This window comes from Leuresthes tenuis, unplaced genomic scaffold (assembly GCF_036924035.1).
Source record: "Leuresthes tenuis unplaced genomic scaffold, fLeuTen1.0.hap1 SCAF_15, whole genome shotgun sequence".
Lineage (NCBI taxonomy): Eukaryota > Metazoa > Chordata > Actinopteri > Atheriniformes > Atherinopsidae > Leuresthes > Leuresthes tenuis.
The window spans coordinates 32,434,978-32,462,931 of NW_027325369.1; the positions used below are offsets into that span (position 1 = coordinate 32,434,978).

The 27,954-nt window shown below is 44.2% G+C and overlaps 1 protein-coding gene across 1 annotated transcript; it reads left to right on the forward strand.

The window, feature by feature from the left end:
* The first annotated feature begins 7,490 nt into the window (after positions 1-7,490).
* LOC140269846 (uncharacterized) lies at positions 7,491-27,548 on the forward strand. Its single transcript, XM_072364828.1, has 5 exons — positions 7,491-8,171; positions 10,180-14,117; positions 19,658-19,781; positions 22,068-22,937; positions 24,039-27,548. The coding sequence occupies exons 2-5, from the start codon at positions 10,835-10,837 to the stop codon at positions 24,601-24,603; spliced, it is 4,842 nt and encodes a 1,613-aa protein (XP_072220929.1). The 5' UTR covers positions 7,491-8,171; positions 10,180-10,834; the 3' UTR covers positions 24,604-27,548.
* The last annotated feature ends 406 nt before the right edge of the window (positions 27,549-27,954 follow it).

Below are 27,954 nucleotides of genomic sequence, written 5' to 3' on the forward strand. Positions count from 1 at the left end.
GGCTGTGCTCTGATGATCTGCGTTTACTGTAAAAGCTGCAGATGCAAAAGCTCACGCTTGGACACACAAAACGCTCAGACAACCATGCACTCACAAGGCAGCCGAGTGTGGTGAGTGTGCAGCTGCTTCCTGTGAGAACTTCTGTCTCATCATACACGTTTTCACAGTTGGGTGTGAAGCTGACCTCGTGCAGGCTTTCAACAGCAGCGAGCGGCCACTGGGGGGCGCCATGATACAGTTGGCTGGAGCCAAAGAAGAAAACCTTTTCACTGCCAACTCACCAGGGGGTAACTGTGCACAACAATCCTCATCGAGACCGACTTAGAATATGAGTGATGATGCATCAGCCAAAACAAAATACATCCTTATGTTTATGTTTTATGAGACATTTATTGATTTTAATTGATTATCCTGCTTACAAGTGGTGCAATTAGCTCATGATCACGATACATAGTTCTTCATTGATTTAAAATACTGATTATCTCAGCCTTAAGGGGAGAATCGCTGATTAATTCGGCCACTAAAGGCTCCTAAATTATCCGTCAACTAATGTGAAACAAAAAAAATGGTATCACTACTCTTAAAGCTGTTTTATTTTGTTGTAAAAGAACAAATACCAGGTATGACTCAGAACTATTTCACTTAACAACCGAACAGAACAATAAAAACAGAACACCTTGTAGTTTTAGTTTCTAAAAGTCTAAAAAGGTAAATGAGTTTCCAGTTCAAAGAGAGCTGCTTCAGAGCTGAATGAACAGAGCTGTCAGTGGAAACATTGGAGGGGATTATAAAAGTCCTTAAAGAAGGTAACTCAGCTCAGAGGGTGGTTAAAGATGTTGGATGTTACCAGTCAGCTGACTCTGAAATGTGGAGCCAGAACAAACAAAATGGGAAGGTTGAAAAAGGGAAACATACAGGTGGACTCTGACCTGTTGGACTCGGCCATTCACACTATAAACCCTCACCAAAGGCAGCCAGCTGCAGGATGGTCAGCCCTGAGCTTGCATCCCAGTTAATCACGAGAGCTGTCTTGTTGTTAAGTGACAGATGTGCCAATGGGCTATGCATGGCAGGAGCGTCCTATTCCCTGAGTCAATATTCCCTGAGTCAACCCTAGTTGACCGCGTACCTCCTGGTCTGCTACTTTAGGGCCCAGCTAGGATCAATCCTCTTCATCCAGAGTCACCGGCTGCTTCTCTGATGCAGCTTTGATGGCCAAGCGCTGACTCTGGCCACTGATTTCCACAAACCCTCTGCAGCCAATCTGCACCGGGTGGACTTCTCTGCTCCAGCCACGTTGTTTGGCTTCAGGTCCTGGTTACTTTAGCCCCGTCACGGACGTGGGGAGCTGGACTCTAACCCTGTCTCCAGGGTGGATGCCAACCCTTGGCCAACCAAGTGTTAAAGACCCTTGAGAACATTTTAGAAATAACACCGTAAAAAAAACAGTATATATAAGCGCAGAGAGTAACAGAAGCAAAATATAATGTGATTACGTGCTAATATGCTAATTAGCGTATGGTGTCATAAATTAATTTTTAAACCTCTTTTAGAGGCTTAAACTAATTGAATTGGAGACATTGATGACACTGAGCCTCTACAGCTTCTGGCTTTACAGGAGAGGTGTAAACATTGTTTTATATAAGAATTATAAAACTTCTCATGTGACTGTTTTAGCTAACAGCTAACATTAGCGTTAATTTAAGAGCCATCACTCTGAATCTTTTACAAATGTTTACTTGGACAAAAAAGTCTTTCTATTTCTATTCCTTTAAATACGCTTGTTCATTTAAAAAGAAAACAAGATGACAAATTGCACATTTCTGCACGAAAATTAAATCTTAAATAGATTTTCATGAGAAACACTTTGCTCATTTTCACTTTAAGGAGAGAAACTGAGCATAAAACCTGATAACTTGTTGGAATTACCTGACAATGCAGCTAAAAGTCTTAAAAATGTGCTTTTTAGTGTAAAAGGAGTTTAAAAAGAACTGAGAATTTGCATCTTGCAGTGATAATTCAGAAGCCAAAACTGACTATTCTATCTATTCGTAATTAATGGTAAATAGTGTGATTTATAGGACAAAATCAGTGTTCAAAACAACATAAGTTGAACTTGGAGAGGCCTTAAAACAGATTAATGCAGCAGTGACTGATGTGTTGATTACATTTAATCTAATGTGACCTAAGAATTGGTGCACAAATCTGCCCTGATTCTTGCCTGCAACTTTAACTCAATGCGATTGCCTGAAGTTAGTGTAATTTATCTTGCAGCATGACCTAAATGAACATATTCAGGCTGTTCTTTCTGTCATGGCTCACGGGCTGCTTTCATGTGTTCTTTTGTGCGTCTGCTCATAAATTATTGCAAATGAGTTTGGTGTCAGCTCAGTGAATTTCAACAACTGGCCTGTGTGTCCTGCTGTTCGAAGCAGCTCTGCGGCCTCTTTAAAGCTGACTATTATCTCTGATGATCAGCTGGTAAAAGGTCTCCAGTCTAAAAGGGAGATCATTGGTCTTGTACATGGAGACATTTCGATAAAATGTTTGTAACGCTATGTGTTTATAAGTCAAATCTGTTGGCTTCATGTTCTACTTGGCAACTGTTGTGAAAATGCTTTGCTGTGTTTGTCAGTTGTAGGTCACCGTATGCTGTGCCAGAGCCCTGCTGTGATGTGCCTGAATAGATTTCTAACTTCATATTTTAGCTGCTCCGCTCATCCCTGTCTCAGCCGAAATAGACACTGAGCATTTGAGTTGGGTGACTCATCTGTTTACCATGAGCTGAGATCTTTCAACATTCTTTACCGATGATGACGAATGAGGGGTGATGACCAAGTGGAGCAGATGTCTGTTCATACAGTACGAAATGAATATATTTCGGAATATAAAGGAATATATCTGGAGAGAATATAGCTCTGCTCACAGATAAAGGGGTGAAAAACATGTCTAAAAGGCAACAATTTGTGTTCAGTGCATCAGAAAAGGCTGATTAAAGCCCCCCATTCTCATTCTCGGGTGGTCAAAAACAGCAGTTTTATAGTAATTGATGCCTTCTCTGGAATAAACATAGTTCTGAATGTTTGTTTATGATCAAACGGTGAGAGAAGGTCACTGGATCTGTAAACATAAAACCAAAGTTTGAGATTTCCTCAAGATAAATTTAATTTCAACTCATTGTTTTCCACTTACTGCTTGTTTAGGTTTTTACATCAAAGGTACTTGATTAGGTTTAGGAAAAGATGGCGTTTGGTTAATCTACATCGTTCCTAAAAGGTCAAACCGGACCTCACAAACGTTTTATACTCACAAGAGAAGAGGTTGGACTTGAGGATGGAAGGAAACTTCTTTTCCCAAGTTTGTCATGAGCTTGCATACTGTTGTAGGTCAAGTTTATTTATGAAGCATATGTGCAGCAACCCAAGTTGCCTAAAGTGCTGCATGGTCTAAAAACTCATAACACCCAATTAAAATACAATAAATGCGCAATATAAGCAAGACAAATATGAAAAGGTGTCAGTCTCAACTGTCTTAAGTAGGGATTTAGGCAGTAGGGGGTAGGCAGCTCTGGTATGGGAGGCAAACTGTTCCATAATTTAATGATAACCACTGAAAAGGCTCCACCACCCCTGGTTTTGAGCCTGTAATACAGAATATCTTGGAGGAGCTGGGTTGAGGGCCGAAGCGCTCTAACTGGAACATGTTGGTGTTGCAGCTCAGATAAGTGTGACGGAGACATATTCCAACCATTCAAAGCTTTAAAAACAATTCATAAAATCTGAGGAAGCCAGTGAAGGGAAGCAAGCAGATGGGTGACAACATGTGAGCAGCTCCTCTAAACCAGGGCTGATGTAGTCTGACTGGGACATAATGAGCCAATGGAAGACTTTTTCCAGGTAAGGCGAAATTAAGATGCTCTAGTTTAGAGACTTGATTTGCCAAAAATGGTTGGCTGTAAGAAATAAATGTAGGCCAGTAGGCCAGGTTTGCCAAAATGATCAGTTTTCTTTTCATTTAGAAAAGAGTTAAATGACATCCTGGTTTTTATGTCTTTAGGCAACTCAGCAATGTTGTGATATATAATCACTGTTTTATTTTACAGGAAGGTAGAAGGTAGGATCATAGAGCTCAGAGGCAACATATAGAGTGAAAACTGAAGGATGCCTAAGACGGAGCCTTGTGGCACATCACTACTAAGTGGCGCTGCTACTGAAGAGTATTGGTCAGGATGAACAGAAAAACTTTGATCAGACAAGTCAATTCAGTTCTATAATTCTTTATCAATCCCTGAAGGGAAGGGTCTGCAGTCTCTGTCTGCCCGGATAGTCTTAAAGCTGAGCAGAGAGCTGTTAGAGCTGTTCCTGCAGCCAGGTCCAGGATTCCACCATCTGTTGTTAACCAGCTCTGTGATCCTCCTCCTTTACTGTTAGCGCTCTGTCTGCAGTCTCTGTCTGCCCGGATAGTCTTAAAGCTGAGCAGAGAGCTGTTAGAGTTGTTCCTGCAGCCAGGTCTCTGTCTGATATTCCTGCTGTGTCCTCATCAGGGCTCCAAGCTCGTCCATTTTATCCACCAGAGATCTCACATTTCCCCTGATGATTAAAGGAAGAAAAGGTTTAAACTTCCTCCTTTTTCTCCATTTTGTTTTTGCTCTGCATCCTCGATGTCTCCTCATCTTGATTTGGGGTCTTATGCTAGGCATTACTTGGGCTTTGGGAAAGCTCAGTTAGCTGCTCCAACAGGGTTAACAACTTTCCCGTTGCCACGGTTACGCATCATAACTGCCAGAGTTCCCTGCAGAAGTGCCTCCAGCAGCACAGCATCCAAACAGAAAAAAAAGCTCAGTAGAAAATCTGAAGAAGATGAAAAGAAAGAGTCAACATGTCCAGAGACGCTGCCTGTAGGGCGGCACCATTCTTTGAATTTGAAATAGGCCGATAGTTTGAGAGAACTGATGGATTTAGATTGTAGGAGGAGTTCAGATAAATAAGTTTATGCAGCTTTTTGTGTACATGCACACTGAAAACTCACATCTGCACCAGAAATGCCTCTTTTTAACTCCTGATAAAGTTGCATTTTTATTATCTATTGCAAAGAAAGTTTTCTGGATCAGTTATTTCACAAAGGCACACCAGACTTAATCTATATTTAGCCAGTGGGTAGAATTATAAGTGAGAAAGCAGAAAAGGTCGTTTTTTTTCTCATGTCAGTGGTTTATTGTAATGTTTGGAGGCATTTGCATTAGCTAAATAGCATTAATATTGATTAAAACCCAGTTTCAGCTGCATGCCGCTCCATCCAACGCTGTCTTGTTAAACTGGGCCATGATGCTTCATGTGATTGACAGAGACAAAGACTGACTCACGCTCTTTTCTATCATGCTGGTTTTCAGTGTGAGCTCAAGTGGCGTTGGCTGTGTGAATGTGTGCGTCTTTTAGGGAAAAATACTGAGACAGTCGAGCAGAGAGAGGCAGGAGGATCTCAGTCAATATGATAAAGAAAGACACATCTGTACAGAGAGGCTCTGCCTGTAAATCTTGTGTCCACACCGGAGATCAGAGCCTGTTGTGTTTGATAAGACCAGCAGCTGTGGCGCCATGAAATGTGGCAGGAACTCAGTTTAAAATATGTTTGTTTACCTTCTGTTTCCTGAGGGTTATTTCCTAATGAGGGTTAAAGGGGAACTCTGGTATTTTTAAACCTGGACCTTATTTCTGGCATGAAATGCGTTCATCTGCTCACTGAGAACAGTTTGGTGAAAGTCGGCGTCCTTCAGAAGATATTTAGATAACTGGAGATCCATATAACGGAGTGAACGGGGCTTAGAGCCTCTAAATAAGGCATTATCTGTCTTTATTTCACCAATACTTTAAGAAGAATGAATGAATGAACGTGTGCTATAGCTCTGTTAGCTCATAGCTGCTGTTATGTGGCTACTTGCAGCTATAGGAGAGCTAACGGAGGGATTTCTACACAGGCACTCTACTGGGACCACTTCATCCACACGCCCCCCTGCAGCACAGCTCATTCACTCCGGTAAGAACGTCCATCTTACTCAAAGTCGTCGTCCACGTCGTCAAAATCTGATAAATATCCTGCCATGTTGCACAAAACTATCAGCAGCAAACTCTGTGTGAAGTTAGCCGACTGTCACAGAGCACGGAGTGAATAAGCTGTGCTGCAGGGGGGCGTGTGGATGAAGGGGTCCCAGTAGAGTGCCTGTGTAGAAATCCCTCCTGTTGAACTGGTTTTGCTTCCACGAACATTTCGATGTGATTTTTGTGTTACTGAAGTAAAAAATGCCAGCTCTACAACCATTTATTTCAATGGGGATTTTTTTCAGATCTCAGGTTATTTCGTACAACACGAATGTGAGATAAATCTTGGTGTTGGACCAGCATTTCTGTGCTATATGACGTGAGGCTTGTTGGTGGACAAAAAAAATAGGGAGAATAACATTAAAATACAAATTCTGGTTAAATTGCAGTTGAATTGATTTAATTGTCGGTCTGTTGTAACTTTCTAACTCCTTAAAAGTAGAAGCTAAATCTCATTTAATTAACGATACAAGTTACATCATAGAAAAGCCAAAGCTTTTATCAAGTAAATTTGCATTTTGCAGCAATCCCACCAATATATATTATAACTAATCTCATTCTAGAAGCTCTAAAATCCATAAATCATTAATTGTGCTCATATGTGCATTATTATTAGCAGTTATGAGTGTATTAAAGCCAAGTTGTTGCCTCAGTGCATTTCTTCTTCCTTACAGCTGTATAAGTAAACCTAACCGAGTAGTTATGATGCCTAAACCTAACCAAACCTCTCCCATTTGTCTTGTTTTTCCATCATATCGAGTAACTGACGCATCTGAGGACCAGAGAGATGAAAATCGATACCAAAAACACTGATTATATCTGTCAGAGTACAACATACATGTAAGAAGTCAAAACATTCGTCCCTCGGCAGCTGATCTAATTTTAGAAACGGTGAAATACATAAATCTGGACTCGGGCTCATATCCTCGAGTGTGATGGAGCTCAGTACTTCTCTATTTGTTTCTGCACTGTATCACTGTGACATCTCCATCCTTAGATCTTTGTTTTTGGATTAAATTAGTGTGTGAAGGGGTTATTTGTGCAAACGTGGCTCCTGCTGCTGCTGCTGCTGCTGTGCAAACTAACTACTCTGTCCTTCCTTTGAATAGACATCAGAGTACCCACACAGTCTGTAAATGAGTGTTTGGAGCAGCAAAGGTAAAAGCCAGCTGTTGTGTGGAAAAGAGCAAAATGCTGGCGTAATTATTTTTTGACAAATGATGATGTTGCTGATGACGCTTTGAAATTGCACTGTACAACATGTGAGTATCCATTGTTGGTCTTTCTTTCTGTATGTCTCTAACTCTCCCTGCCGCCTCCACACTGATGCGTGTTGCATTAACGCTGAGGTGAAGAGTGGGAGGTAGAGGGCAAACTGAGAGGGCTACAAGAGGGATGGAATGAGCCACAGAAGAGGAGAGTGTGTGGGAGATGAAGCAGATAGATGGATGGATGGATAGATAGATCTTACCCCTCATTACCTCATTTTTAAAATATGTGATAGTGATGATTTCCCATGGGGTACCTCACTCAGGTCAAACTAAATCTAGAAATGAAAGGGGGGAGAAATAGATTGAAGGGACGGCATAAGAAGGGATGATGACGGATGAATTGGAAAGAAGGGAGAGACAGATGGAAGTTTGTGGCTCCAAAGCTCTTAAAGCCCCAAAGCTGTGTGGAGAGAAAATGGGAGAAAGAGAAGAAGAGGTGGAGGGAGGCTGAGTTGAGGGAAAGAAAAACTAGAAGGGATAGAGAGGAGGAGGAGGAGGAGGAGGGTTTGCGTTGGTGTGTTGGTTGGCAGAGAGAGCGCTTGTCAAAGAAAAAAAAACCTTCCTCTGACAGAAGGCATGATTCACAGCAGAGAGGGAGGGAGACAAGCGACAGAAAGAGAGAAAAACGGCAGAGGTAAAGAAAGAAAGAGGGAGCAAGAAACGACAGGGGCAGCGATGCCGGGGAGCAAAACAAACGAGGATGCTGATTTGAAGCAGAATGACAGCACATCAGCACCAGGACGGGACTGAGAGCGACGCGCTGGACTGACCGATGGTTTCTACTGGCTGTGACCATGTTGATAAGGTTCTGGCTTTTCTATCGATCGGGGGGGAGATAGAGCAGGTGGCGGCAGCAGTGATGAAAGAGAGCGGGAGAGGATGCAGAGGGACGGAGGCACACTGAAAAGATAGAGAAACCGATAGTCTCAGAGGGGTTCTTCACCATCAATAGGCTCCTTTGACAGAGACTTACTAATTAGCATTTTTAGTACCTGCAAATAAGACACTCTTATAAGATGTTTGTGTGGCTACTTCAGGACCTGCAGATGTTTTTCTGGTAATGTGAGAAAAAGAAGTGATATAAATCGAGCTTTTGCATCAGTAAATTGAACTTTTCTCCTCTAAGGTTCAAGTTGTGATGTTGAAGTTGGTCTCTAATGATTTAAAATGTCCTTTTTTCTAGTGTCGGTGACGTGCTGTGAGGTCACATTTAGAGTTAAATGCCGTACTCAGCTGGAGCGAGCGACCTAACCGATGTAGCACAGATTTTCATCGTGTCAGAAAAAGGAAAAAACATTTTGTTTCTCGCCTGGATGGAGGGAACAGCTTTGAATGAAAACTGACGTCATCTGGACTTTAATTTTGGCTCCAGATTGTCGCGGGGCTTTAAGGCTGCTTCATGCAGGCTGTTGTGTTTTTCCAACTTCAAAATCCCTTTTTTTCTGTTATTTCTGAGTGGATTCTTCCACTATTTGTATATTTAGAGATATAAAATTGATCAAACGGGCTTCGGCTTTGTGTTTAACGTGTTCTTGGGAGAAAAATCACAGTTTAAAATGCTCTTTTTTTCTTATGACACATTGTAAGAACTGTTGTTATACTTTATGTTCCTCTAAGATGAAACTTCCCCAAACTGCCCAGAGGGATTACTAGGACATCTATATTTAGCCTGGCACTTGGCTCATCCTTCAGAGGAAGAAAATACACCTTTTGAGCATTTTCTGCAAGATCAGTGAGATGTGAAACATGCTGGTTTGTTAAATATTCCTTTAAAGCAATTATCAATCAATTATGATCAGTTTTTAGCCCAAAGTTTTGAGAACCTGATGGTATTTGCCAAATATTTAGATTTTAAGCTTATCCTTTAGATTGAGTATATTCTGCCGGTTATCACTCTGATGGCGTCATGGACTGATGGTGAACCTTCAGCAGGGGATAAAGAAAGGGAAATGATCTGCGCTGGATTAACTTTATGAAGAAGTTCAGTCTAAACCCAATCACAATAACTTTCCTTAACTTAACCCTGTAGTTGTGATGCCTAAACCTAACCAAACAACGGGTTAAAACAAATGAAAGTGCTCCTTCCATAGCGCTCAGTGGCACAGAGCCAAGCCGAGTCAAACCGTGTAATGGAAAAGCATCAAAAGCGGCTTCTATTTGACGGCAAACCTGGCAACCCTCATAGTTAAGACTCCAGAACGATGTTGCTGTAACTTTATCTTGACCGCTGCATCGGGAACTGTCGCCAAAACGGCCGTGTGTGATTCCCAGGGAAAATAAAAGGTTGGAAAAAGGTACATTTTAGTTATTTTAGGATGCCTCAAATGAACCCAAAGTTTTAGCCAGCTGCAGCGGCAGTGAAAGCAGCACAAAAGGAGGATAATTTTCAACCAGGCGCTCAACAATGCTTTTGGGGTTTGTGCTTTTTAACCCGAGTGCATGAATTAACTCCAGTAATTCTTCCAGTTCAGCCTATTTCGGTTTGAAATTTAAGATGCACTCAAGCAATTAAGTCTCAAGTTGGTGGACTCTGAGGAAACTGAGGAGAAATACAGGGTTAAAAACAAAGCTGAAACATCCTTTTACATCCATTTTATATGTCAATCCTACAGTTTGATCCTCTCACTGAGATCTGATCACATTTTAAGGCTTGAGGAGCCGATATAAAATACAGCTTTCACAGGTTGAACAGCTTCTGATTAAACTTCTTTTAATTAGATATGCAAAAGTTTTGGGTAAATGTTCTTATTTTGATATATTGATATGTACTGATGTATTAAACTAATGGTGTTTGTCTGCTTTGTTCTCTGCAGCAGGGAGACTGAAAACAGCCAGCATGAGAGAGGACGCTCTGACTGGATTCAATCCTCCATCCACTTTTCTCTTTTCTGTCGCTGCGTGTCTGACGGACTAATGCTCTGCTGGATACAGATTTAATTGGCTCTGAACAGACAGCCAGAACAATAAACAACCAGAATAAACACAAATGCAGTCGCGTCAGGAGGAGAGTGGGAGAAAAGATGAGCTGAGAACTGGACATTTGGACATTTTTCTTCTTATCTTTTCATCCATTTTTGCCAGATGTGATTGGAATATTTCTCAAAGTGGGATTTAATGTGTACATAATGTTCTTTATGTTGTTTTTAACTCGTGGAGCTTTTGACAAAAGGACTTTTTAAGAGGGAGCGCCGTGCTTTGATCACGGAGCTCCTCTGACTTCTCATTAAAGAGGGAATATGCTTCGGGACTTCACCAGAGAAGAAAGAGGATCTTCTCTCTTTAATGTGGCATTTCTTTATATTTGCTATGGCCCCATCAGAACCAGCTGCCGCACATCTCTCACATTCTGAAAGGGACTTTTTGTAATTTTTCCCCATATTTAGTAAAATCAACGACTTCACAATTCGCTCTTCAAGCTTCACACGTTCCTCCCACCAACCCCCCCCACCTTCGTCCATCCGACCAATCATGGGCAAGCCTCTTAGCCGTCCCGGGTGTTTCAGGAAGAGCTCTTGCTGCCTTGAGAAACATGGAGTTGGTGATGGGGGAGTGGGAGGGCGAGATGGGGGGATGGAGGGAGGATACGGCGATGGCTACATTCCCCAGAGATCCATTTATGACACCATGTGCATCAATCAGCAGATCGACAGCCACCACCACCACTCTGGGGGGTCTGTGAGGCGAGACGGGGGAGGCGAGGGGAGCTTCAGCTACTCCGCCAGCGGCTCCCTCAGGGTCAGCAGGTCTCCGGCTGACATGTTCGACCCGCAGCCGCGCTCCCTGACTCCAAACCCCTCCTTCGTGCGGCGGCTGGATGAAAGAGCCATCTACGACTCACTGAAGCTGGGGGGTCAGGATGGAACTGGGGGCGGCTGCCATTCGCCGGGATGTTTCAACCAATCCGTGTCTCCCTCCGTGTCATCGTTCTCTGCTCCGGGGGTGTCCTCGTCCTCGTCGAAGAAACACCACCATCACCATCACCATCACCATGGAGACAGCACCAAGAACAGAGACGGTCGGCATTCTTGGAAAGTCTTGACACCTCCAAAGCACCTGGAGTGTCTGGAGCTGACTACAGCTGAGATGATGGACCGAGGAGGGGGGTATCTGAACCCTGGACACTACCCTCCTGTGGGGCAGTCCTCCTCCCTTACCTCCCCCCTCATTTCACCCTTCTCCGGCTCCCCTCTCTCATCAGGTTACCACACTCCGGTGTTTTTCTCGCCAGCCAAACCTCGCCCCAGTCAGAGTCAGAGTTTGCGCTGTTCCCCTCCACAGATGATCCAGCCGAGGCACTACTCCCAAACCCAGAGCCTGAGGCTGTCGCCCCCCCACGAGCTCAGACGCTCGCCCTACAGAGCCCCGCTGGTCCAACTGTCCGCTCACGACCTGGAGCAGGACCTGAGGGAGCGTGGGGGCGGGTGGGGCCGCAGTGAGCGAGACAGGGAGTGGGAGCGGGAGAGAGAACGGGAGATGGAGCGAGGGTGGGCTCAGCGGGAGTGGGAGAGGGAGAGGGAGAGGGGGAGGCTGGAGCGGGAGAGGGCCAGGGAGCGGGAGAGGAGGGAGACGTCCACCTTTGGGACCTTCGGCTATGGCCAACCGGTGCCTCTGCGCTCAGACAGGGACTCTGTGTTTCTGGAGTCCGACCAGGGTCTGGACACGACTCCCCTGCTGCTCCCCCAGCCCTCACCGTCGCCCTCCCCCAGTGCTGCCCCCAGAATGGGCACCGGAGCAGTGGGGAGGAACAGAGCTGGCTCAAAAGTCGGCCCTGAGATCGTAAGCGGAGGGATGGTTTCTAAATATGACAACGGGTGTGTTAGTCTGATGTTAGTTGACAGTAAATCCGGACATGGGCCGAGGTTAGTGAGCGAGGTCATAACTGGGAACATGTCAGAGGCTGAAATCAGGGCTGGAATACAAGAACACCACAGAGCTGAGAGCTGGAACAAATGTGAGAACGCATCCAGGGCCAGTGTGAAAAATATGCCTGAGAAAAGGATGGGCTCTCAGGTGAAAACAAGGCCGGGGGGTCGGGATTTAGAGGGCAAAGTGCAGTCTGGCATAGAGAGCAAGGAGAGACAAAGAGGGGAAGCAAAGAGTGGAGAAAAAACCGGGAAGATTACACCCAAACCAGAACCTGTTTCTGAAGCTGCTTCCTCAAACCTAAGCGACTGTGAGAGGAGAACTGGGCCTGCAGATAAAGTTCAGGTTGAAGCCGTTTCTCGTCCTGGAGTGAAGCCGGTGCATGACGCAGGGTTTGAGGCTAAAGCTGCTTCTGGACTGATGGAGAACAAGATGGGAACAGAGACTGAAGTTAAAGCTAAAATGAATAATGAGGTTGTTTCAGCAGCGGAGTCCAGAGTAGAAGCTAAAGCTGAGACGGATGTTAAAAGTGCTCCTACATTCAAGCCTGAGGCTGTACCAGAAGCGAAGGAGAGAACCACTGAGGCCGGCGTTGTGAGCGAAGCTCAGAGCAGCTCAAAGACTGCAGGTAAAGCCCAGACATGTGCTGTGCCGGGAGACAAAGCAGAAGCTCCTCCTGCAGATCAACCACAGCTAAAACCTGCAGATGCTGATAAAAGTCAATCCACCCCGGCTGCGAAAAGTTCAAGATCTAAGTCTAAATCCTCCAAGTCCGGCTCCAGGACTCGACCCGGCACGGCCACAGGGCTGCGGCCCGGGGCGCTCAGCCCTCGACAAACCAGAGGGTTTGAAGACTTTGAGTCAACAGGCCCGCCTGAGGGCATCGAGTCCACCTGGCCTCGCAGAATCATGGTGAGAAAGAGGACTGTTCGTCAGGGAGGGGCGCTCCACAACCTCCCTATTCTCCCCCCACTCCCCTCTGTCCTGTCAGCACTGGAGAAGCGGCGTCCGCACCCACGTCCGGGTTCAGAGAGCCCGTCCATAAAGAACACGGGCCGGTGCTCCCTGAGGGAGCCTTCCCACCCAGAACCAGGACAGGGCACCAGCTTGGTGGGCAGGGCCTCCCTGAAGGAGCAGAACCTGGAGCACTGGAGGGTCTACAGAGAGCAAGAAGAACCCAGAAGGTCCAGGAGCAGAGAGAAGCAAGGAGAGCCGAGTAAGGAGAAGGCTGAGAAGGTTGAGAAGGAGACCAGAGAGGAGACGGTTCCTTCTTGTGTGGGGCTGTCGGAGGAAACTAAACAAGAGGAGGAGGAGAAAGAAAATGTAAATATAAAGAAGGAAGAGAAAGAGGAAAGGGATGTTTTAACATCTGAAAAGGTGGAGAATGAAGAGATTAAAGATGGAACAAAAGGACAAGACCTGGTTCAGGTGGTGGCTGAGTTACACCAAGAAGAAGGCGAAGTGGAGGCGGGAGAAGGAGGGCCAATGGGGGAGGAGGGGGGGGTGGAGAGCTGGGATGCTGTCCTTGACATGGTCAACACACTGTGGGAGGACGGCTGGGAGAAACGAGGAGCAGGAGGAGGTGGAGGAGCAGGAGGAGGAGATGCAGATTCTTTTTCAGGCTCCCTGCAGCGTTGGCCTCTCCTCCGCCCCCCCCTGGGGTTTGGAGGCTCCCACCCCCCCTCGTCAGCAGCCTCAGAGCTCAGCCTGACGGAGTTAGAGAGGAGGGCCAGGGAGCTGGACTCTGACCTGGAGCACCTGGACCTGTCCCAGCCCCACCGGGACACCCAGGACTTATACCAGACCCTGCTGGAGCCACAGAGGGAACGGGCCGACATGTACCAGACGCACCCTGGACCTCAGAGAGAGAAGGCCGCCCTTCTTACAGGTAACTTTCATCCACGAGCATGTGCTCATTCTGATTATAATATACATATATAATCCTGCAGTGGTGGACAAATGCTTTGGTCCCAGATTTCAATGTAAAATTCTTTTTTTTAAGCCAAATATCTGAAAATAAAATGATTTAAAATAGTTTCTGATAAAGTTTGACCAACATGGAGGTCAGTGGCTGATGTTTTCTTTCTTATTTTTCCAAATCTGATTAAAATACAACATTTGATGAGACACCAGAGTCTCCTGAGAATTATGCAGCCATGTTAAGTTTATGGAAACCAAAGTTAGATATCATGTCTTCATGTCTTAGCCAGGGTCTGCAACCATGTGACAAAGACATTAAAGATGCATGAGATACCTTTTCACTCTGTAACTTTAATTAGATTTAATTAAGTGGCTTTGGTGCAGAGCCGTGCGCGGGACTGTTTTCTTCATCCCGCTCCCGCAAAACTTTGTGAATTTATGGCCGCACACTAATAGAAATGCATTGATTTCGTGTCTTCTCCAGAAGAAAAACACGTAATTTTATAGGCTATTAATAAAGAGATTCATGGACAATTGAGAAACTTCTCCAAATGCTTTGTCTTTGTGCTGTAAAGACCTTCTTTGAGCTTCCTTTCCACATCATTTATTGACATCCTGTCGCTAGGCTACATCCCGACAGTGTTGCCAGGTGGGAAATGTAGTTTTATCGTACCAGAGACGTAAAATTATCGTATTTTGAGGGAAATTATCGTACACCCGTCATAACCAAAATAACAAGTCTATTGATGCGCTAAAGTCACTCTGGTGTCGAACAGCGTCTAACAGACTCACGGCTTTGCATCAGCAGGTGCGTCAGGCTAAATGTCCCCGTAAACAAAGACTAGTGGGAACTAATGAGCCAAACCATGAGGCCTGGAGGCCACCTGCTGTTAGGAACTTCTGAGGCAAACGCAGAACGTAGCTCACGTAGAAAAGCACGATTGGTTGAAACTTGTCACATGGAAATGGAAACGCCTTCAGGGTTCACAAAAAAATCCAACAGGCTGATTAGAACCGATTACAGCCACACATTCACAGAATGGTCAAATTATCGTATATTTGGCCTTTTTTGGGATTATTGATCGTACACAGGACAGAATTATCGTACAAATCCGATAATTATCGTACACCTCAGTGTTTGTTTTAGCCGCCCGCTCCCGCGAGATGCAGCCCTCCACTTTGGTGCATGTTCATGACCAAAGAATTGATAAAAAGATGGAAAAACACGACTGGCAGGTCTTACCAGAGAGTGATAAAAACAGGGTAACGGAGAAGGAAAGCTTCCTGCAGGTCTCTGAGGTGAAAACAGAGCGTTTTAGGGCCAGCTGACACCTCATCTACCCTGAAACAAATGCTTGTTCATTACCTGATGCAGCACTGACCCAAAAGCTGGCCGTGCATGTTTCAAAGACAAGAAAATGTAATGTAGCCATATAAAGAATGTCGACATTATACAGATTTCCCTTCCCAACCGATTCTCTGCCTGGTCCTTGGCTGTAGCACCAGCCCCACCGGCTGGAGATTATCTGGAAACTGGCACTCTTCAGGTTTAAATGCTGCTTTCACCACACTAAAAGTCTGTTTACTGGCCTCATGAAACAACCAGCAGAAGAGTCTTAGAACTGTGAAAGTCCTAATATGGAAAAACAATGGGTCTGATTAACCAGAAAACTGAATAATCTGTCTGTCGCTTTAACCGCCACGTTCGCTTTAACCGCCACGTTCGCTTTAGCCGCCACGTTCGCTTTAGCCGCCACGTTCGCTTTAACCGCCACGTTCGCTTTAACCGCCACGTTCGCTTTAGCCGCCACGTTCGCTTTAGCCGCCACGTTCGCTTTAACCGCCACGTTCGCTTTAGCCGCCACGTTCGCTTTAACCGCCACGTTCGCTTTAACCGCCACGTTCGCTTTAACCGCCACGTTCGCTTTAGCCGCCACGTTCGCTTTAGCCGCCACGTTCGCTTTAGCCGCCACGTTCGCTTTAACCGCCACGTTCGCTTTAGCCGCCACGTTCGCTTTAGCCGCCACGTTCGCTTTAGCCGCCACGTTCGCTTTAACCGCCACGTTCGCTTTAACCACCACGTTCGCTTTAACCGCCACGTTCGCTTTAACCGCCACGTTCGCTTTAGCCGCCACGTTCGCTTTAGCCGCCACGTTCGCTTTAACCGCCACGTTCGCTTTAGCCGCCACGTTCGCTTTAACCGCCACGTTCGCTTTAACCGCCACGTTCGCTTTAACCGCCACGTTCGCTTTAGCCGCCACGTTCGCTTTAGCCGCCACGTTCGCTTTAGCCGCCACGTTCGCTTTAACCGCCACGTTCGCTTTAACCGCCACGTTCGCTTTAGCCGCCACGTTCGCTTTAACCGCCACGTTCGCTTTAACCGCCACGTTCGCTTTAACCGCCACGTTCGCTTTAGCCGCGCCTCTTCGCTCTCATACATGGGAAAAGAACGGCATCTGGCCACTTCCGTCGCTCGCTTTGCGTTGGTGTGAATCCAGGCGGATCCCAGCCATTCACTCTGAATGAGACGAAGATTGTACCGAGCTCGTACTCAGCGACTGAATCGTGTCATCATTACTGCTTCTGCCCATGTCCCAGTGAGCCTGTTCTTCAGTCTGAGATGGGTGATGCAGACCGATGCAGTTTATAAGTTTATTAGTGTAAAAACCACCGATGATGTTGTCCTTGAGCGTCGGACCATTTCCCGCCGACACAGAGACGTAATACATGCACAACGTGCGCTGGCAGCGATAAACCAATCAGAGAACATTAGGTAATAAGTACACCTTATAATCAGGTGCACCTTATGTATGGTTAAGTACAGAAATGGACCCCTTAATAACTGAGGCTGCGCCTTATAATCAGGTGAGACTTATAGTGCGGAAAATACTGTTTATTTAAGGAAATTATCGCAAAAAAAGTCTTTTAACACAGAAACATCCATCACAGTCATCTCAAACCTGTGGATGAATTCTAAGCTGTTTGTTTTAGTTTTATTTGCGTCTTTATATTCAGTGGAAGTAAAACATTCTTCCACTTCAGCAGTTTGATGATTTCAGCTCTTTTTGGACAGAGTACACTGTTCATTGTTGTGATCTTGACTCATTTTCTCCTCCTTTCTTCCTCATTAACATCAGGATTCTGCTCTAATGTGAACTGACACATAAAGGACTGTTTTGTCCATTTCAGAAACTAAGATTTTAAGCATACTGCTGGTAGATCTTTCGATGAGTCTGAACATCAAAGTGATTCAGTTTTTGTTTTGTCATCTATTTCTTTTCCCTCAGAAACGCAGCCCCATCAAATATAATCCACACAGAGCTCCCATCTGTCCACAGGGAAGCTCAGTATCACCATCATATTAAACTTAGATCATAAAGGCAGATTGCAAGCCTGGTGATACAATAACCAGGAGATTTAATGTAAAATGGTTTAGGTATATTGAAAATATTCAAATAGTCAATAGCCTTCAATATTATGATACTTTCTCTGAATCTGTACCTAGATATGTAACATACAGACACATTTATGGCTCATACTTTATACTCAGTTTAGATTGACACCACCTGTATTAAAGCCTTGAATTTCGTGGACAAACTGCACCAAACAAAATTAAACACAACCTCGTTAAAGGAGTCATATTATGCCCTTTTTTTGAGGTCTTACTGACCTCTGTATGAGAAAGGCTTTGGTCAAAATACCTGCTGGTTTAAGCACAGCGGCTCTCTGTCTGAGCCCTGTTGGACACCTCTTTGCGAACAGTCTGTTTTCAGGGGGAAGATTTAGCAAGTGCTCAACTCTGGCCTTTTACATATAGATACAGATAGTTACTGTATTGATCCCAGAGGGGAAATAGTTTAGCATGTAGCTGTAAGTTAGCAGCAGATGCTAGTAAAAATCTTTCAGAAAGTAACAGCAATAACAATAAACAGCTGTTTATTTGTTCTCCTGTGGAGTAAGAAGACGAGATGCTGCACTGGCTCTGTTCATTTTTCTTTTAAAACATTTAAAGGTCACATATTTTCTGAGGTCTTATTGAGACGTTTGAGACAGACAAACCTGTTGGTTTAAGCACAGCGGCTCTCTGTCTGAGGCCAGTTTAGAAACCTCTTTATTAGCAGTCTGTTTTGGGGTGGAGTCTTAGCGAGAGCTTAACCCCTCCCTTTTGGTGACATCAGCAGCTAATAGTTTAGCAGTTAGCTGTAAGTTAGCAGCAGATGCTAGCAAACAATGCTTTCTCATCAACAGTAATGGACCAAGCCGGAGATGTGCACAGCGTAACTCGTAGTAATGCATGTGAACCGTTAATTACTGCGTTTAAACATTTTGGATATATTAACCTCATTAAACAATTGTACCTGGAGACCTCCATCTTTATCAGAAACATGCCGATAATGTAACTTTAACACACCGAGAGTGAGGAGAGGACCGGTGTTGTGTTGGAAACACACCTTAAACACAGCTGCAGGTTGTCTGAGTTACAGAACGGAACCGTTCAGCTAGAAAGCTTCAGCTAACAAAGTAATGTGGGAACAATAATGTTCATCTTTCAGAAAGGAACAGCAGTAACTCCTTAGAAGTTGGTGTACGTCTTCTTCATTAGCTAAGCTGTTAGCGTTAGCTTCAGCTAACAAAGTAATGTGGGAACAATAATGTTCATCTTTCAGAAAGGAACAGCAGTAACTCCTTAGAAGTTGGTGTACGTCATCTTCATTAGTTAAGCTGTTAGCGTTAGCTTCAGCTAACAAAGTAATGTGGGAACAATAATGTTCATCTTTCAGAAAGGAACAGATGTGACAGATTTGTAGCTACAGACCTGCCCACAGCAACATAAAATGTCCTTGTCAGACATTTTTAAAACTACGGTCGTCTGTGAGCTGTTTTTTTAAACTTTTTAAATTAATTCCTTGTGTGATTTGTTTTTGTGATTCTGTGATTTGTTTTTTGAGTTTGTTTCCCTGGTTTAGCTTCATGTTTCCTTGTGCTTCCTGTTTAGCTTTTAGATACTGTATCAGTCCTGATCTCAGATCAGTTTCTGGTTCATTCACCAGTAGCTGTCCTCAGCTCCTCCACACACCTCCATTCCTGTGGTCAATCATCACAGCTGCAGCCACTTGCTCATCACTCTCCTGTACTTTTAGCTCCATGGTTTCTCTCAGCCATTGTTTGTTGTCTGTTTCCTGGTCTTTTTAGGTCTTTTTTTCAGTTTCTGGTTATCCAGCCTGGCTGCGATTTGTGTTTCTTTAAATAAACTCTGCAGTTCACCTTCCTTCTGCCTCCAGTTGTCGTCTGCATTTGGGTCCAATCCAGGCTTACGTTACAAGACAAGCCTTTATAAGGATGTCTCTCGCTAAAGAGTGAATTCAAATCAAAGCATTAATTGAAATATCTTCCTAAGAAAGCACCAGATCTTTGATATTTCTTGAGGTGTGCACAGACATGTTCTGGAGAGGATCGATGTTGTACTGACTGCGTTCTTTGTTCTCTTGTGTTTCTTGTACTTTTCAGGCGTGAGCAGCAGATCCCAGGTCAGTCTGGAGCTCAGTGCAACGACCTCTCCAGCTACAGACGCTGACAGGTCGCCCGCTGACTGGTCAACTAAATCTGCAGGCGCCTCCACTGTCGGCACAAGGTAATTCTGGGACAATGTTCTCATAAACTCTGGCTCCAACCTCGCCTCCATCAATGCTACAAACATACTGGATATTTGAAGTGATTCTGCACAAAAGTGGATTTAGCAATTAGAAACGGCTTATCTTAGTCGGTTCAATTATACTTTATCGTTCTCTGAATTTTGGGTTTAGTTGATTTTTATCAGGATATTTTTAAGAACACTTAATAATGCTGAGATTTTTTTAAGTTTTGCAGGTATTTTTTCTTTTAATTTCTCGTTTCAATTTGATTTATTTTAATTTTTATCTTTTCTTTGCTATATTTCTACGACGTAGTATTCGGGCCACATTTGAAAGAATTTTTTTGGGAATTAATTACAAGATTAAAGTTGTTATTAAATATGGAGAGAATAAAGTCGTAATTGGTAGGTTGTTCTACTTAAAACAGAAAAGGCGATAGTGCAACATTTAGCATATAAGGGTAATGCAATGCTATAGGCTCACTGATAGAATATTTAAGACTTTATTCTCGTAATTTATTTATTTTAAATGTGGCCCTAATACTCCGTCACATAGAGTGATGAAATATATCAGCACCTGTAATGTGAGGACTTCTCTTAGTTTAAAATGGCTCATGTTTGGATTGTAAATTTAAGTAATTCAAATGAAATTCTCAAAACTTTTTCAGGCTGAACAAAGAGTGATGATGATGCCCTTAGTTTGCATCTAATCAAACCATGAAAACTGTAACAGATGTGCACACCTCTGTGACCCTGAAGGCATCAGCCTCATGTGTGCAGTGACTGTTCTGGTCTTTTGGTGAAAAAACACAATTTACTTAAAAGTTTGGCTATTTTTAAGCTTTTATTGAACAGAAAATTGTATCTGTTAAATAAAGGCTTAAAAATATGCTGATCAACTTGATTGTATTTTGAAAATGGAGATAAATGTGTAGTTTGATGTAGCAACACAGTCAAAGTTGTGCTGGAGTCATATTTACCATTAAAAATCACATGATTTCCTGTGATTAATCACATTATTATCCGCAAACTCCAATAATGAACTCAAAAGTAGCAAATAACGCATTTTTATTGGAACTCTGCAGTCATATGATCGAAGTACTCCGGTGATGAGACAATTCAGTTTTGCAGTGCTTAGAAATAACTTTGGTTCTGTCGACTGCGCCTCTGGAAGAACATGGAAATGAAAATGTAAAAGTTCCGCAATCTTCTCCATGTTCATTTAGCCGCTTCAGCCGCCATTCTTTTCTTTTCTGACTGTTTCCTGTGAGCCGCAGCAGGAAGCTACATGCTAGGCTTTTTCAAAATAAAAGCCGATGAGCAACAGAAAATAATGATTAATAAAAACTGCGTTAATGGGAGACAAATAATTGTCGGCGATAATGAATTCATTAGTTAACGCAAAAATAATGTGTTAATGTGCTCAGTTCTAAAAAAAAACATGTAGTTTTAGAACCTTTCCCTAAAAAATTAGACAAAATGCTAATCTTTATTTCTCTTTATGTGCTTTTGAGACTTCTTCTGCTGTTTTAAATCATATTTTTGCATGAATATGTGAATTCATGCAGGATTCACTAACTAATTCAGCAGGAGACTAAATGCACTTCCACCTTGTTTTAATGCACACAAACGCATTGTGTTGCTATTTCATTGGGCCATTATTATGATGAATATCTCCTAATGGAAGAACAGCATGAGTGCCTGCTTTTTGGAAGGGAAACAGGAACATTTTGTGCAATCAAGCAGCTCAGTGTTGTCGGGTTGCAGCTGTTTTTCTGTTCCACAGCCTACAGCCAAGCATAGGCGGTATATACACCTATCATGAGCTGACCCCATTATCTCTATTTTCTTATGTAATTGGAGTCGAGTCCGATATGTTTTGCCATAAAATGATTCATATGAAGAGGTTCCAGGTGTCAGAAGCACGTTATTAAGCAGAGATAAAAGCCCATCAGTGTCCTTCACTGATTCTGTTCTGACCAGATCAGAGTGACAATCAAATTCCTATGATACGAGTGTCGTCACGGCCTAATGAATCCAGACACTTGCCACAGCCTCGGCCAAATTAGAGAGCTAATGTGTTGATAATGACGTGTCCATCATCCAAGACATGTGCGCAGATGTCTTCAGGCTCTGTGACAAAAACAAATCAGTGCCCTTGATCTGATAAAGTAGGTTATTACAGATTTGATGGTATCTGTGGTAACTGGTGGCACAGAGAGTCAAGGGGGCTTAGCAAACTCATGGGGATGAAGCAGTCATTTGACTGCCTTGTCTTTTTTCCAGCTCCAATAAAGAGGACAGCTCTCCTGACTCCAACCTGACGCTGGAGTCCGACTCCAGTGGCGTCTTCCTCTCCTTATCCAATCAGAGCCAAGAGGATGCCGGCTCTGACAGCGACCAGCCAATCAGCGGATCGGAACTGGGCAGCAGCAACACGTCGCTGGAGAAAGACGGGGACGATGGCGGGTTAAAGGGTTGGGGCAGGGAGGAGAGTGCAGAGCTGCAGTGGTGCTATCCATCCCTCCTCAGCACCCCCTCACATGCAGACATGGAAGGAGATGGTGAAGGAGAGGATTCTGGATGTGGAAGGATGGCAGAAGACGTAAGAGGGACGGATGAGACTGATAGAAAAGATGAAAAGATAGGAATGGTTTCCATCAGTAAGACCCCAACAGGGCATACAAACATTAACGTCCTCCAGAGTGAGGAAACGCCACCCAGGAAAAAAGTGACCCTCATGGGAACAGACGCCCCTCTTCCTCTGTCGCCCTCGAAACAACCAATCAAACACCTTCTAGATCCTTATCAGAAGCCAATCAGAAGCTCAGGACTAGACTGTGGTGACTTGGATCCTTTTGTCCAATCGGACAGCTTTGTTTATCTCGCTGTGTCTGCAAGACCCGCCTCAAAGGGAGAAGCGCCCGCAATGATGGAGGTTTTCACCCACGACACGAAACAAAGCGTTCAACCACGTGCCGACGGCGTGAAAACACACGTGGACCAACCAAGTACGGAGCTGGACACCAAGCTGATGCATCTTGCCCCTCAAAAACCAGAGGAAGGAGATTTTCTGTGCACTGACAGTTTTGTTTATCTGGCTGCACCAGCCTGCCTCCTACTGGGCCCTGCAGGAACGACGCCCTACAGTGGAAAGTACGTATGCCTTCATCTGTGTTCACCGTGGTTCTGGTGCCCTCATCCATCTGTTGCTGTCCACCTGTCCGTCCGTCTGTCTGCTTCTGCATCTTTTACGTCTTTGGAAACCAAACTTGAGCTCAGAATACGTGACGTCACCCAACCAAGTGGCTTTGGTGTGTGCGTAACCAAAGTAACGATTAAAGAGAGGCGTTATTTAAAGTAAAACGTTAAAGCCATCTGTCATTCTGCCAAATAAGGGCTCCTTTGTTTGTTAAGGAAGCTGACCAGAAGAAAGAAAAGCAATCATTCCTTTATTCAACATCATGTGCATGATTCCTACAATCCTAAGAGCTTGAATGAGGGCAGCTGGACTTCTTCTTCTAGGCTCTTGGTGTTTCTGCTCTCATCTGAAAGGGGAGGAGAGTCAGTGCTGCTTTGTAGGTGCTGGAAGGTGATGCCTGAGTCCAGCTCCTGGTTTTTCTGTTTCTGTTCCTCTGGAGCCGTCTTCTCTGACCAGAATGTGCACATCGCCGTCCTCGGTGTCCCTTTTCCTTAAGATGGAGGTGAACTGCTGGTTCTCCGATGTTGTGCCATGTTCCAGAGGTCCACACACTCCTGTGCACCGCTCAGTTTGTGTTTGGAGAATATCCAAAGGTGTCACACAGGTAAACAACTCCCATAAGGATCCTCTGGTTCAGTGGCCCTCTGAGTATGAACGGCACCTTTCAGATGAGAGGTCAAACGTCTTCATGAACCAAGGGGAAGAAGTCCAGTTGTTCTTATTCCAGCTCGGAGGACGACCATGAGCTGGATGACTGAGAATCTACGCTGACAATAAAGTCTAACTTCCTGGCAAAGAAGGCCTTTGTTTCGTAGTCATTTCTTTCCATCTCGTCCCCATCTCTAAAGTCATCGTGTTTAAATGTTGGTTGGTTGTGTGTTGCTCCACTCTGTGTCCTTGGACTTTCTAACGTAGAAAGTGTTCGTGTTGAGGTTTCTGAGGCCTTCTTGGTGCAGTTTAAACACATGCAGCCATGCAGATACCACGGCAACACGTGCGCAGTTCACACTTATTTTCATTCTCACGTTTTCATTCTGTCTGATGCGTTTTTCCAGGGAGTCAGACTCAGAAAGTTCTGGCTCTGGAGCTGCTGACGTGTCGGTTCTGGGTTGTGGCTCCGTTGCAGGGGACAGCGACTGGGACTCGGACCTGTCGGACTCCGATCCCAGCCGCTCCTCCAGAATCTCAGCTGCTGGTAACAAACCCGCCGGCGTGGCCCGGCCCAAGCGGCCGCCCGCCGAACCCGACTGGGACTTGTTTGAAGAAGCCACCGAACCTGAAGTGCTGGAGGAGCTCTACCCAGAGCGGGACGGATGTGAAGCAGAGAGCGTGACCGAGGATGCCTCCGGCACAGCAGCAGCACCGGCTGTTCCCATGGCAACACAGGCCGCCAGCACAGCTGTCCAGCCGTCGACGTCAGCGGAGCAGCTGGCGACCACAAAAAAGGTGACGTGGCAGTTCAAACCAGCGCAGAGATCCGTTTGCACAGGAAGCCGGAAGGAGAAGGAGGCAGAAACCGCGGCTTTGGGAAGATTCACAGAAACAGGAGGCGGCGACACATACAGACCCTCCCCTTCTTCGTCTTCATCCTCGTCGCCGTCCTCATCGTCATCCGGGTGACCACCAACAGAAACGGCTGTCTGACTTGTGTGGAGAAGCTTTTCCTGCAGACCACGAAGGTAGAACAGACCTCTGTCGACTGGGACAGTTTTTGCCTGTGAATTTTGAATTTTGCATCTAGCTGCTGCCGTTGCCTTCTTCAAGCTGCATTAAACCTGTTGCATTTTCTTAGAATAGCCGGCACAATATGGTGTATAACCTCTTTAGGTCTGAGATGAGCCGCGAGCCGCAGAGTGAGGCTGTTAGCTGTGTCTTCTCGTTATTATCTCAGTATAAATATGAATAGTTTGGTTGTTTGTTTTTTTAATCCTGCAGAATAAACTGTACAGTAAGTCGGGTTTAACAAACAGAATCAGGCATCATTAACTTGGCAGGTTGCCTGTTTTCAAACACAATTACTGGAGCTTCATGTTGGAATTTGGCTACAATAACACATGAAAATAAGGAGGAAAAGACTCCAGCTGGTCTCTTTTTATCCGTTTATTAATATCAAACAATGTCTTTGCATCTCAGACCCAATTAATTACCCCCCCCTCCAAAAAAAAACACACCAACCAGTTGAGGATTACTGTATAACATGTGTTTTATAATCCCATCCATCTTTTCAGTGTAATTAACAGTGTTTCAATATTATATTTTGATCATTGAGACGTATATCTATATAGATATCTATGTATAGCTATATCTATATAGATATATAGATATATATGTGATGAGTGTGCAAAGAGGAACAAATAATGACAGATTTAACATAAATGCTTTATTTATCAACTAGATTGAAATTGTGAATGTTATAATTGAGCAATATGCTAAGAGATTCCTGCTATATTCTATGTTTCATATGTGTTGATATGTATCACGATGGCTGTTTAATCCTTAGGCAGCCGGTTACTGATTGTAAATGCAGTATTACGCACATTTAGAGGCTCCATGTGTGGCATTTTTAAACATCAGCTGGTTGTCAGGTGTAATTACCACAACCAGTGAGACCGATTCTGAGATGACTCAGTGTTTTTTTTAAGCTATTGATTGTCAAAAGTTCCTTTTTTTCCCCCCATAATCCTGTGTTTCGTGATGGGGGAGAGAAGTCGGTACAAAGCAAATCAAGAAAATATCTTCATCAGTTTGACAACACTTCTGAAGCCAATGCAGGCAGACCAAAGAGTGTGTGAGAAAGCTGGATGAAGCCCTCTGTTCCAGAGATAAAGGCAGTATCTCCTTTATCCTTATGTGCTGGTGGTTACATATAATAGTGCAGACCTGAGGTGGTTCATAAGATACAGAATATAAAGGGTAAATAAATTGAATTAGAAATAAAAGATGACATAAATTAACATTTGAAATCCAGACTTGAGGGTTTTACATTAATATCATGTGTCCAGGGATGATTTGTCATTACTTTTCTTTTTCTAACTGTAAAAATCCACAATATAACACTCAACTGCTCTGATTTCTTTGTAAGTTTGGGTTGTTTTAGATAAAAACGTCCGTCTGGTTCTCTGTCTACGACCCACAGCCTGTTTGCTCAAAGATAATTAATAAAAGACGATAATTTAGCCGATAATTGACCGGTAGTTCTAATTCTAATGATGTGTTACCTCTTGGTGCCCTGAGAGAAACTGCATGTGAAGTGTAATAATGTTGTCCAAGACGTACAAAGAAGGTGTTTTTAATCCTAATTTTGATGTTTTTTAAACTCTAACCGAATAGTTTTGATTTCTAGCACAAACCCAACCAGAAAGTGAGAAGTTTCTCCACAAAGTGATGCTCGCTCCATCCATTTTCTGCCGGTTATCCGTTTTACAGTCTAAGCAGAGTTCCCAGGAGCTCCTCCAGCTCTTATGGGGGTGGGGGCTGAGCCAGCTGAGAGACTTAGTCTCTCCGGCGGGTTCTGGGGGTTCTGCCTGATGCCTGAACCACCTCAACAGGAGGAGCAGCGACTCTTCTCTGAGCCTCACGCTGTCCCTCAGGCTGAGCTTCTTCCGGACACTCACCCCCGACTCCTGACCGGAGGGGGGGGGGTCGGGACGCCTTCAGACTCAGCTTCACCACAACAGCCAAAAGTCAAACGAAAGGGACGGTTCGACAGCTCAAAAATACACTGAAAAATACTCCAAAGTTTCACGATGAGGGCTCAGAATCTTTACCAGAGCTCAGTTTTTTCCTTCCTCTCTGTACCGCCATGACACCATGTGATGATGTCACTGCTGTGTTCAAATTTTGCCTTCAAACTTGAGTTTGCTGGTTCAAATCCGAATCTTTTCCACTCTGCTTCGCTCCCACCCTGTAAAGGTTACAGCGAGGAGTTAAAAGTACACGGTCGGACTTCACATTATCGACTGAACATAAAGCAGTCGCTTGAGTTCTGCTGTCTGAAAGTTTTGAGGAAACCCTTTTAGGTTGTGTTTAACATCTTATTTAAGTTTAGGATAAATTTAGAGAAAAACAGATAATAAAGGAGGGCAAAAACTCACAAAAAGGCTTTTTTACAGTAACTGAATGCCGCTTGGAGCACTTTGCTAGCTTGAAATGTGTTGTCAGACTGATGATGATGATGCTCTCTTTGAGCCGCCCCAACCTGCAGAGAAATAAAGATAAAAGTCAGTCTCTGAGCTGCCAGTCATCTCAGAAGATGTGCTAATCATTTACCGATGAGAAAGATTCGACCTGTAGCCCCGACAGAAGAAGGCACAGCGCCATCAGACACAGATTTACTTCCACTTTTCCTTAGATTTGCTGCTGAATTTCAAATTAAACAGAGAATTAACTTCCAAGACAACATGTGTATGTTCAACAGGTGAATAATGGCTATTTCTGGGTGTTTTTTTGATAAAATGTTTGCCTTTTGCAGCCTTAACTGCCAACATGAACACAGAAAGGCTTCGCCAGTCTCGATGCTCGATGATGACGATGCTCTGCGTGCATCAGTAGGATTTAACAGAGCCTTAAATGCACCTGTCGGGTTCGTGACAGATTCCACTTGGATCCTTTTAAGCATGTATTTCCAAGGACACCCCACAGAGGAATTAAGTGTTTCATTAGCATATCTCTATTTTTAAAGCTGCAGCTCTTTGTTTTTGACGACGTCTTCGGAAGTGAATGTTAACCAGAAGAGGAAGGTTTAAAATGCATTAAATGAATGTTGCTATGACACAGTAACACTCCTAATCTGTCATCATCTCCTGAATGTAGTGAGCTTGGAGAACCAATCAGTATGATAGAATTAAAAATGTGTATTTAAGTGAAAAATTTCAGCTCTTCATTAAACGGAATATATATGTATTTTTTACGCTTGTCGTCTTCCTTTAAATGTTATATTTCTGGGCTTCTGAAAGGTCAAAGGTGTCTCAA